Consider the following 11,801-nt stretch of genomic DNA (forward strand, 5'->3'; position numbering starts at 1 on the left):
GTTTGGTCCATAAAACTTTTGTTCAGAAAATTATACAAAATGGAGTCCTCGCTTACGCATCAAATGATAGAACAAAATGGAAACATCAGAAAGTTTTCCTGAAGCTTCGTAGAAAAAACCATATAAGACAAAAAAATGAGTCAGCTAAATTTATAACAGAAAAATATAAAATTTTCCTTTTACAGAAATACAGGCTCATGAACTGCCAAAAATTTTGTGCAGAGTAATACGTAGCCTAATCTAGTTTTTTACAAAAACTTATCACTAAAGAAAAGCAACAAAAACTTCAAATAAAAGAAATCTAGCGAGAGCTGTCGTAATAATCTAAAAATTTGCATCACTTCACTCGATGGCTTCCAGAACGCAAGTACTCTTCAACAGTTTGCTCTTTTTATTTCCTAACTTTACGGAAAGGTTTAAAAGTTTTAATAGCCAGGAACTAAACAACTTCAATTACCAATTTTTAGATAACTATTTTCAAGCTCATAGTGATCTGATAAAGAAACTGTTTTGTAGTTAAAGTATAGAAAATCTGTTTTTGCATCTTTCGCTTGGACAACATTTTTTAAACTTATAATGATTATTATTACCATAATGATTATTCTGGTAAAACCGCAATTGCTATCAAACGGTAAAATTTTAATTGTTTTGTGATCAAGCTGGGCTCTAATCCCAAGGTTTTTTCCCGTAAGTTCAAGATACAAAAAAGTTATTGATTCCATCTCTGAGACGCCTGAAAAGAGGCTTTTTTTAGTCTTATGGCGCTCTCTAGAGTAAAGCTTTTTTAAAAGTTTTCTTCGTTCGTAATTATGTACGTGTGGTGACTTCACTAGGAAACAGTTTATATTATGACAATTAACATTGTTTGATTCAATTGAGTCTTTTCGGTCGCGCCATGAAAACTTACATGACCGTGATCAAACGCTTGAAGCCGCCGACCCGAACTCGGGCAGAACTAATTCAGCGCTAATTCAGCATTGCTGAATCATAGTTGACGGTCGCAGTTTCAACAATTTTTCAGCGCTGGTTTTCTATGTGACATCATCCCGAGACAGAGTGCTCCTACGACCGTTGATAGAGTTTCCAAAAAAATTAATTTCCAAAGCAAGTTCAAAAACAATGACACCAGCCTGAACGTTTGAAATAAATACTAATCAAGCAGTAGTAGGTTTGCGTTTTCAAATCCATCTTGATCATTTCCTTCGCTGGTTTCAGGTATCTCAGTCGCATTTCCTTTTTCTTTCTCAGTGCTAGAATCTCCGCGCTCACAAATCCGCGGATGATCTTTGCACATTATGTTATGTTTGAACCAGTGAAACGTCAGCTCCTCTTTGATTCTGTGATATTCGAATACTTGAGATACAATGCCGGGTACTCCCATGTCACCTAGGTCTCGTCCAGCTATTACATAGGGTTGACCCTCAACCACACTTCTGTGATGAGTGCGCCTCAGATTTCCCGGTCCAAATCCAACATCCAAAATCATATTCATGCATACACTATGCAGGTAAATAGCCTAAACAGTTTCACTTGCTGTTTATGAATACAAAATATGACTCACGATGAGGCTCATCTATTAGTTATTTGACTGAAAAACATATGAATCTAGACGAAAAATAAGTTGAATGCTCATAATAAGTCAAACCACTAAAAGCTTTGAAAAAAGTAAATTTCTCTGAAATGGCTCTTATCATTATCTTTCAAAAAATCATTACCTTTTTTTCCATTTACTTTTAAAAAGCATTACTGACAGAGGAGCTGTGCTGGGCCAAAGGCTGAATATTTTATTTCCCTTCTGGGATTCAATAATCCCAAATGAGCACTAAAACGTCATTTAAAGTCTTTTTTTTAAGGCAGAAATTTTTTTATGTTAAACATTTCGTGTCTGCTGACTTATTTTTTAGACCAAAAATACAAAAACAAACCAAACGCGCATCATGAGATTCCAGCTTTTGCTTCATTAACCGAGCCAAGGACCGCGTTTTATGTAAGCCTTTTCCAATCATTTTTTGATTTATCAAGTCTTTCAAGAAAAAAAAAATTTCCAGTCATTCTATTTGGAAACCAAAGGTTTCTGTGCAAGTAAAGCCGAGTCGATTTTTGTAGATTTTTACCATTGATCGTTGTCACTGTAAACATTTTAATTTTTTTTTGCCAGCCAACTCAACATTATGAATCCGAAAAGCTCTAGATATTGCTCAAAACTTTTTGCTGATGTTTTTTTCACCCCCCCCCCCCCCCCCCCGCGCCCTTCCTAAATCCGCCCCTGATTTGTACTATACTTTCAAATTTTTTTGAAAGTCCACACACGCCCCCCCCCCCCCGCATCCCCTCAAACGTCCCCCCACCCCTGCGTCAGCCATAAACCCCCTCCCTCCCAGCACTCAAACCCAAACCAACACCCCCCCCCCCCCATGCGTTTACCACACCCACAGTAAACACTAGACATGTGTCTGTGACATGTAACTATGTAGTACAGGTAAACGCGCGGGTGGGGGTGGTGTGAGATCTACTCCAAAACACCCACCCCACACACACGCTAACACAACTCCAACCCCCTTCCCCCTGTTTACACATAATACACTATTACCTAAGTAGGTGCGGATTGGCAAACAAAACTCAATTGAAATCATAACAAAAAACGTGACTTTCTATAATTTTTCAAAAACGCCTTTGAAATTAGGAAAAAATTCAAATTGAGTGAGAGAACAAAATAACAATTTAAGTTGAACATTATTATGAAATAACGGAAAAAGCACACCGAAAGATTTTAGTAAATGAATTATGATCCATTATAATCGATTAAAAGTGATTTTTCTTTTGAAAAATTAAAATTGAAAAAAGAATAAAAATAATCAATTATAATCGACTATAATCGATTATAAACGGTTCTATTGCGATTGTATTGCTTAAACAATAGTATTTTTAAACTTCATTTTTGATTGATTATCATCGATCATTTTTGTTATTTTATAGATACTGACAATGAAAATCCAATATAATCTATTATCATCCATAAAACCTAGTGCGGGTATGCTCATGCCATACTTACTGCTCATGCCATAACAAAAAACACTGAATGTTCTGACTTCCCCTTGTTTGGTATCAACCAAACCAAACTCCTTTTATCTTTCTTGGAACAAAAAAAGGTCGTTCAACAGCAAATTGCTATTATAGTTATATGTAAGAATCTTGCAAGATGAAAATAAGTTGTCAAGACTCTTGCAAGATGGCGATAATCTTGCAAAGTCTTGCAAGATAAACAAATCTTGCAATTATCATGCAAGATCATGAAAGATAAACAAAAATAGCAAAAATCGTGCAAGATTTTGTAAGATAACCATTTTCTATCGACTATGGTACGTTCGAAGCTTCTGCTCAAAAGATGTGCTCACAGTTATCATGTTGAGAGGTTTGTTTTGGTCTTCATAGTCGGTGAGTTTGTTCATGTATTCGTCAGGCGACATTTGTTTGTGAAGCCAGCCGTATATGAAGTACTTTCGGGTCTGTGCATCACAACAACCACCTGCAAAATACAAATTTTTAGTCGGGCAAAACAACTGTTTTAAGCAGAATGACATTGCATGTTTTTTTTTTAAAAGCCCGAGCGATTACTTGTAGGTCTCAACCCAAAAAATTTTGTTTCAACCATAAGAGAGAAAAATGGAAAAAGTTATTGGTCTTTTTTTTCAGCCAAACAGCTAACAGTTTGATTTGAGATCATTTTTACCTAAAAAAAAGATCACTTCTCAACAACTGAATAAAATTGTGTGCGCATGCAATAGCTTTTTTTCATAACATCAACAGGGATGGGAAACACTATGGCCTGAAAATCATTGATATATATATAATCAACAATCGCCTTTAGCATCAAAAATGGTTTCATAGAACATCCCTGTCATTAATTAAAACAAAAAATTTTTAGAATCGAGGGAAGAAAATTGGATCTTCGTTTACGCGGACTACTAACTCGGGTTTTTCCAGTTTATCATGTTGATGCTTTCCCAACTGTTTCTGATAAGGACATGGAACCAGGCCTCAGCTATGGCTAATTGATCCTCGTTGTGATAATCTGCAGAGAGAATGATTTCATCTGGTTTTTGGGTGAAGTAAGAGTCGAGGCAATAGTAGTGACTGAAATACAATATCGAAGAGACTGTGGCGTGAGTAAAATCAGTGTAGTTTTGAAAAGTTTTGAAAAGTTTTGAGAAACTTTTTCTTGAATTGAGAAATATTTCGTGAACCGTTTTTTTTTTATTGTGGACGGCTACTAGTCGGTCGGCTAAGATCACCTTGCAATCGTTTTTGTCAGTTGGCTGATGTTTCAAGGAAGCATAGAGACAATTTGTAGCAAGCGACCAAAAAATCAAAATTGACCAAATATTCTCCGACATATTCTGCTCTTTTAAGAGGAGTTGGAGAATTTTACTTAAGTTAAGGTGAGCGCACCTCATCCCCACCTGGAAAGCTCTGTGCCATCCCTCAATCGAACAGTTGACTTTTTTAAAATCCTGTATTGACGTGATTACCCAACGCCTCTGCGTCTGTAAAAGATGGTTCCCACCCAAGTTGATTCAAAATAATCGACGTAGATCAAAAAGTGGACTCGTCATTTTGTCGGAAATTTCACAGCATAAAGCAACGTGACGATTTCCCGTGTTTAGTATTACTACCAGAGCAACAAATGCCTATGGAAACATGCGTGTTTTTTTTTCTTCTCAAAAGATTGATTCTAATCTGATCTTCTGAGTTTTGCGCCAATCAGCTTCAGCAAAACGATAGAAGTATCTTTTTCAGTGAACAAAAATATTATTTTGAAAAGCATAGGTTCGCGCATATGCAATAAATTCAACAGTTTCTAATCACGGCATTACCCCTTCTTCAAATGGAATATTTTCGTGACAATGTTATCCGGATCTGCTGAAGTTTCATCTGCAATGCTAACAACAGAAGCTTGATCAGTTTGTTTGCGTATAGCTTGCTGGACTTGTTCGTTATATCATTGTGGCGGCTTAGATTAAAAATTTCTCCGTCGTGGACAAAGTGCTGTTGTCGCCACTCGCTTAATACAAACGACATGTTGGTACCAGCAAGTGAAACGTTTTTTGAGATCTTATTGAAACAATGAATCAAAACAAAGGTATTACTAAGGTTCAATTACTATTATCTTTACTGTTAATTTTTTAAAATTGGTATTTACATCAAAACTGGTGTTAAATTATAATTTTCGATGACCCGCTGAATTTTAGTACCCTCATTATTATCGGAAAAACGTTTTGCTCAATTCGCATTGTTTGTTAATCCTCAATTAGTAATTATTAACGCTGCTAACTGCAGCTTGCTACGAATTCACGCTTGGTTATGGTGCAATTTAATAACTTCCAAAAGCGCTATGAAAAATCGTTTGCAGCAAGACCAATCGTAGCATGCGACGAAGTGTCGCCTCACACTTCGAAAGGTTAGCTTCTACCAAAACTCTACTCTCAACAATAACCACTCCCCTCACTTCACCACCACCATAGCGTTTAACCGTCAATTGAACTCACGGCCAAATATCATCAGTCGCTCTGAGGTTAGAGTTACGAAAAGTCTTGACATTATACCTCCAAAGCTGCAGCTTAAGTCGTAAGAAGTCAATCAAATTGCGCAGAACTACTTAGGTCTTAGAAACTCGCGTTAAATACACATGTCTGTTGCTTTCAATTCGCAAGGGTCCTGCTGTCAACCCTTGTGTGACTTATGTCATAACTTTGCGTGAATTTAGCCTCAGGACTAAAATTTTTGGTCACAATTTTTGGTTGCGACTAAGGAGTTTTGGCCGTGATATCATTACAAGTGCAACCAGTGTTGCGCCACAAACCTTGTGAACCTCGATTGTGGTTATTATGGAGAGAAAAAGGTTTTTTGAACAAAATATTGACACGTAGGCCATAATATATGGACCTCCTGCTTGAGTTTTTGACCGTTGATCGTCATGGCTCGCATTGATTTTTTTAAACTTGCCACTTTCCACTTAAATATGTTTCCCTTTTTTATTCGGCGTTTACTCGTTTGAGCAGAGTTGACCCCAGATTTTGTCTAATGAGAAAGCTCATTTGGTTATTTTTTATATCCACTTATGCAATCGGTACTTCCTTCAGGTCTGTATGTGATAATCTAATTTCTCATCATGAGTGATAGGCTCGGAGTGAACCCGGCGCCCTCCCTGGAAAACTCAAAAATAACATCTCCAAATTGGTAACCAGTTCGATTCTATTTTTCGTTTGCAATGTCCACAAAGGGCGGTAAAAAGTTCGGGCGAATTTATGAGTATAACCCATAGATCCCAATGGCTCTGGCTCTGTTCATTCCACCTAGTTAACTTTGACCAACTATATTCTGAGCAACGAATGTCATTTTGCTGTGCGTTATACTCGTTTTATATTCATTTTGCTCGTTTGTCTCTCCTCTGCTCTCAATCATTTAAGGAGAGTTTGCCCGAAAATATCGAGATTTGTATTTTGTTAACCCACTCGTTTTTTTGGAATCAATTCTCCCTAACGACCATGCTTACTAGTTCTGCTGTAAATGACTGCTGTGCTCTGAAAAAAATATATTCTGTAAAATCTTTTTTCCCATCCAGCACAAAAATCTTCGCTGAAAAATTGGTCGGTTAACCGCGCCTGATCTGCAATATCTTAAAAGCTTGTTAAATTTTATGGATTCAGAATTGGCAATTGGTAAGTCTCAATCTCATTCTTCTGGCCACTTTCTTTTGAGATATTAAAACTTTTCTTTCAAAAACGACAACTTGGACTTCTTCGCCTTCACCGAATTAGCAAATCCGGGGTTCGAGGTTTCGGCTTAATGTTGTTTCGACCAATTAAGTCGAGCTAGAACTATCATATTTTTACCAAAACTCCAACGTCGAGCGCTGCTTATGGTCGAAATACCTGAGTCGAATTATAGAATCGAACTGAGTCCGACCAACTGTCAAAGTTGGATCAGAAGTCCATAGTCGCGCACGGTCTTAAGTCGCGTATCTCGGCTTAGGCAGTGCTATTTCGGTTATCACTTTTATGGCCTGAGGGAATTTTTTCAAGATTGTCAGCAATGTTTTCACTTCAAAATCAATATTCTGACTGAATCAATTTAGTCGTGGCGTACACAACGTGCTAATTTAGGACCATTGGTTTTCATATAAATTAAATTGGCGTACACAACGTGCTAATTTGGGACCATTGGTTTTCATATAAATGAATTTAAGAACCAAATAAATAGATAAAAAGTGCGATATGGTACCACTAGAAACAAGAATTAAGCTTTTCAGGTTTTGAATTTTGTCAAGTTTATCTTTTAATTCATCGTTTTTTCAAAATCTACCCATGTCTCAAAAAAAATTAACAGAAAAAATAACTAAGGACTCAAAAAGTGCAATCTCATGCATGTGATCTACTTTCCTAGTCTAAAGTATATCAGCCGATTTATTCGTTACTCAAGATAAATATTACGACAAATGAAATTGGTAGGCAGTTTCTAATAACAGAGCACCTGTGAAAGTAAACAAAGGCACAAAGCAAATATTACAAAAATTGTTTCTGAAAACAAATTGGGGAAAGAAATCTGAAAGAAAGTTAATATTTTTAAATCTAATAGTAACTATTCTTATATTCATGTTTAGATATTTGTAGGTTTAGTTGTTGATTTATAATTTATTATCATAATTTCATTTCGTAGAAGTCTGTTTATTTAACCAAATTGTTATTTAGACTTTACATGTCTGTGAAAAAAATCAGTTTACCACAAGCTACCCGGGTTGACAAAAAATGCTTGTCATACTCTTTCATACAATTTCATAGAGTAAAATTGTATGTATAAAATTAGCAAAATAAGCATTTTTTTCAGATATGAAATATTATGATAAGCATTTTTCCATACTATGAAATTATATGACAAGCATTTTTTGCATTTGGTGGTTTTAGCCTTAAATGTTAATTTTAACTTTTTCACATAGAAATATATACCAAAAAAGTAACTTTTTGAGTATGGCTAGATAATTTTCAGCTTGAAAATTATGATGATTGAGAAAAAAGGCCTGTTTTTTTACAAATTTTTTTTACCTCAGCAAATGAAACAAAAGATAATAATGGTTTTTACAAAAAAAAGCATTTTCATAATTTTTGGGTTTTTGGGTGAGAAACTCATCCTGTACTACGTTATAAACACAAAAATGTCAAATTTGGTATGCAATTTTTTTTTGTAAATTTTATATACTAGCACAATTGCAAATTTGCAGTCAAAAAAGGGATTGAAAGTTTCTTACCTCAATTTTTTTATTTTTGTTTATGAAAAAAATGCATATCATACAATTTTCATATATGAAAATTTTATGATAAGCACTTTTCTGACCAAAACTAACTTTATGTTTTTGATTGGCAATATGCCCTCTATCATATATATACTTATTTAAATCTATTCAAAGTTACCCAGACACGTTTTTTGGTGATTTTTGAAAATTTTATTTTTTCTGTGACGAAATGACTATTGTATAATTTTCATACATGATTATTGTATGACAAGCAATTTTTCCATAGACTTCATATATGAAACTGTATGATAAGCACTTTTCTTCTGTGGACGTCAACCCGGGTATCTAATTTCAGGTGTATTGGGCGAGCTGTGGCATACAATTTAAGCAGCAGCTCTATTTTTTTAACCTGTGATGTCTGCATGCCTTTCCGAATAAGCTGACCCCGTTTGCGATCCAGAATAGGAGTGACTCCCACTCGGCAGTCGCATTGTCAGTATAGAAATGAGGAGTCATCAGTGGTTCGTGAGTGCCGGCCGAAAGGGAGACGCATACTAAAACTATCAGGATATATTCAAATCAATTTTCGGATCAATTTTATAAAAAATTTGCGCCGAAGGCTATCTTAAAACCAGAGTTGGTCAAATTGGAATCGGAACATTTATGCATAATTCAGTCGAGCTTCTCGGTAATCAAAAAGAATAGATTTTACAAAAAAATTGTGTTTCCTGTTCAAGATATCGACTCCCAAAGTGGAAAAATGTACAAAACTATTTTATTTTTGATGATTTTTAGAAAAAAAAGTGGAGGTTTAAATTTTGCTATACTGCCGATGCTCTGGATTATTTTTGTTAAGTTTTTTTATGATGCTGCAAAGGATAACACAATTAACTAATGCGTGCCAATTTAACCCGCAACAAAAAAAACTATTCAAAATGGAATAGATCCAACTTGACGGTTAAAAATTATATTCTTTTCCTTATTTTCTTTTTCAAAAGTAGTTTGATATCTGTTTAGCTTCAGTCAGAATATTCAAGCATTGCTTCGATATGCGAGATATTTTTCCGTTTTGAAAGAGTAGATTTTTGATATAAAGGCTCCCCAACGTTAGCCCCAACAGCTTCTACCTGTTGTTTTTCAATTATTTTTGTAATTCCGATGTGTATTGGCTTGAGGATACAGCGAATTGGTGTAAATTAAGCGGTTTGTTGTAAATTCGCTTGCTACAAAGTTTCAAAAACTCGCTCAGATATCTTTGCGCATGCCTAAAACTAATGAAAAAAAAGACGAAAACCGTAAAACACTCACATGATAGAGTAGCGAAAGCAAGCATCTAGTTGATCGGAAAACACAAAACGAATCTACACTGAATTGAACTTTTAAATATCTTCTTCGAACAAAAATAGCTAATAGAACAAAGTAAAATTATGTTGTTTACCGATGATATAACCTTGCAAAGGGTCCATTTAGTTCTCTAGTTTGTGTCCATTCAAAATTAGTGCCTATAAGTTTTCATATCTTTTGTTTCACTCAACCTTAAAATACACTTATGAGCTCTATCAGCAGCTAATAACCATAATAAGTTAGTTGGAAATTTACATTTCAGCGCTCTATTAGTTGAACTGAAGATCAATATTTTTTTAGCTACTTTCAATTTTTGGTTGAACTTATGTAAAGAGGATTAAATCTTACGAGAAACAAGCAAACCAACAAATTTTACAGTGCTTTTCATAGAGTAGCGGTTACACGTCTGGCTGAGCGTTTTATGCAAATTTTGGGTTGTTTTATGGGCTGATTAATTTTGTCTCAAGGACTAGCAACAAGCACGGATTATTTTGGTCATAGAAATCTCCGAGCTTCCAATTGAGAAGCGGAATCTCAGCCACTTCGCCGCAGCGTCACAGTCCTAAAAGAAACGCATCCAACTTCAAGCGTTAATAATCGATTATAATTTGATTTTAGTAACAGTCTTAGTAAAATGAGTATAAAATTGATTTTAGTCGTTTAATTTTCGATTATAATCTCTCTTTTCGATTTCAAATATAATAAATTATAATACATTGTAATTTATTATAATAGATTATTTTTATTCGAAATTCTAATTCATTTGTTTCGCCGAAAAAATCGATTATAATCATTTATAAATGTTTATAATCCATTTTGATTCTCAATTTGTCTTCGGCCTTGCAAATGAATTGCTTATATTTTATGCTTTTTGAAAAAAAATGGCTGACATGAAAAATAGGAAAATTGTTTTAATTCAAATTTTTGTTTTTCAGTTCATCTTGATTAGATTTATTTCTTGATGCAAATTTCAGGTTTCTTTGACCACTAAAATATCAGCTCACTGCTTTATTTTCATGATTTAATTGGAAGGGCTATATTTCACCTACCGCGAGCACCTTTCAACGAATATGAAGTGATCTCTATGAATTTTTTGTTTCGTGGTAAAATTTGTGTTCAGTTGAGCCAAAGTATTAAAACAGTTCATTTTTAGAGATTTTTATTGAGAAGAAGATTATAATCTATTATAAGATATTATAAAAGATATTCGGAAAAAGTGTAATGAGTTATAATTGATTATAACTTATTTGTATGTCACGAAAAATGTTATCATTATAATGGATTATAAATCGCTTAAAAGTCTAATTTTTGCGTTTGAACTTCTAAATGTAGGTTTAATTTTAATAAAAGTACAATAAGAATTGTAATATAGTCGATTTTTTTCTCTTTTTATCTAGTGCTTGGTAAAATGCAAACCTGACCAATTTTGATTTATATGATTAAACTATCAGGACCTAATTTAGGTACTTGCAGACTGGGCCGAACAAAATCGTGTTTTCCAGACCGTCGCGAGTAAATTTTGGTAGTTATATACTTTGCACAATGCGTTGATGTGTCTGCGGTGATGTTTCTGAGGAATAGGTATCCTCAAAACGAGGTATCCGCAAAACGTCTCGCCAATTTAGGTGGCTGAATAAGCTCGCGACAAACTTCGCGCTACTGACGATCAAGAGGCAATTTTATCAAGCTCAGAAATCGTACCACAATGAGTTGAGATGCTAGTTGCTCCTTTTAGACTGTTACGTTGTGCTAAAATAAAATCGCTTTGTACTTAAAATAATGCGTTGGGGATGATTTTTTAAAATTAAAAGTTTCGAAAAGCTTAAAAATTTATTCATAACTTAATAGCGCTAAAAACGTATCTTATTTTTGCCAAAATCTTACCGAAGCTCTTTTCTGCTAATTCTTTTCTTAATTCAAAGGTCTTGTACAAAGTATTTTCTTCAGTCGCACAGCAGATCAAATTCTTTTCTGAAGTTGCAAATTCTTTTTACAGTCTTATCTTAGTTGCGACAAAATCTCATGTGAATTGCATCAAAGTCTTCATTTATTTTAGTCAGGCGAAAATTAGTCGCACCAATTTATTTCTTCCTTCAGTCGCGCTGCAGCTCAAATCCTTCTTGAGTCGCAAACACTTTTTTTCCCACATCGCGCCTCTAAATTATTTTGT

At 34.7% G+C, this 11,801-nt stretch overlaps 1 protein-coding gene across 1 annotated transcript; it reads right to left on the reverse strand.

Annotated features, from left to right (window-relative positions):
- Positions 1-1,150: 1,150 nt before the first annotated feature.
- LOC134856304 (uncharacterized) lies at positions 1,151-8,809 on the reverse strand. The gene is made up of 4 exons (XM_063872661.1): positions 8,697-8,809; positions 3,971-4,134; positions 3,396-3,526; positions 1,151-1,516 (listed from the first exon to the last, which is right to left on the reverse strand). Exons 1-4 carry the CDS (start codon positions 8,801-8,803, stop codon positions 1,151-1,153), a joined length of 768 nt encoding a protein of 255 aa, XP_063728731.1. The 5' UTR covers positions 8,804-8,809.
- Between the last annotated feature and the right edge of the window lie 2,992 nt (positions 8,810-11,801).

This window comes from Symsagittifera roscoffensis, unplaced genomic scaffold (assembly GCF_963678635.1).
Source record: "Symsagittifera roscoffensis unplaced genomic scaffold, txSymRosc1.1 SCAFFOLD_189, whole genome shotgun sequence".
NCBI lineage: Eukaryota > Metazoa > Xenacoelomorpha > Acoela > Convolutidae > Symsagittifera > Symsagittifera roscoffensis.

Coding starts and splice junctions, on each gene's coding strand:
- LOC134856304 (XM_063872661.1), bottom strand. CDS start 8,803: ATGACTCCTCATTTCTATACTGACAATGCGACTGCCGAGTGGGAGTCA. Junction 4,135..8,696: donor AAGGCATGCAGACATCACAG/GTTAAAAAAATA, acceptor ATTGTATTTCAG/TCACTACTATTGCCTCGACT. Junction 1,517..3,395: donor AACCTCTCAACATGATAACT/GTGAGCACATCT, acceptor GAAACTGTTTAG/GCTATTTACCTGCATAGTGT.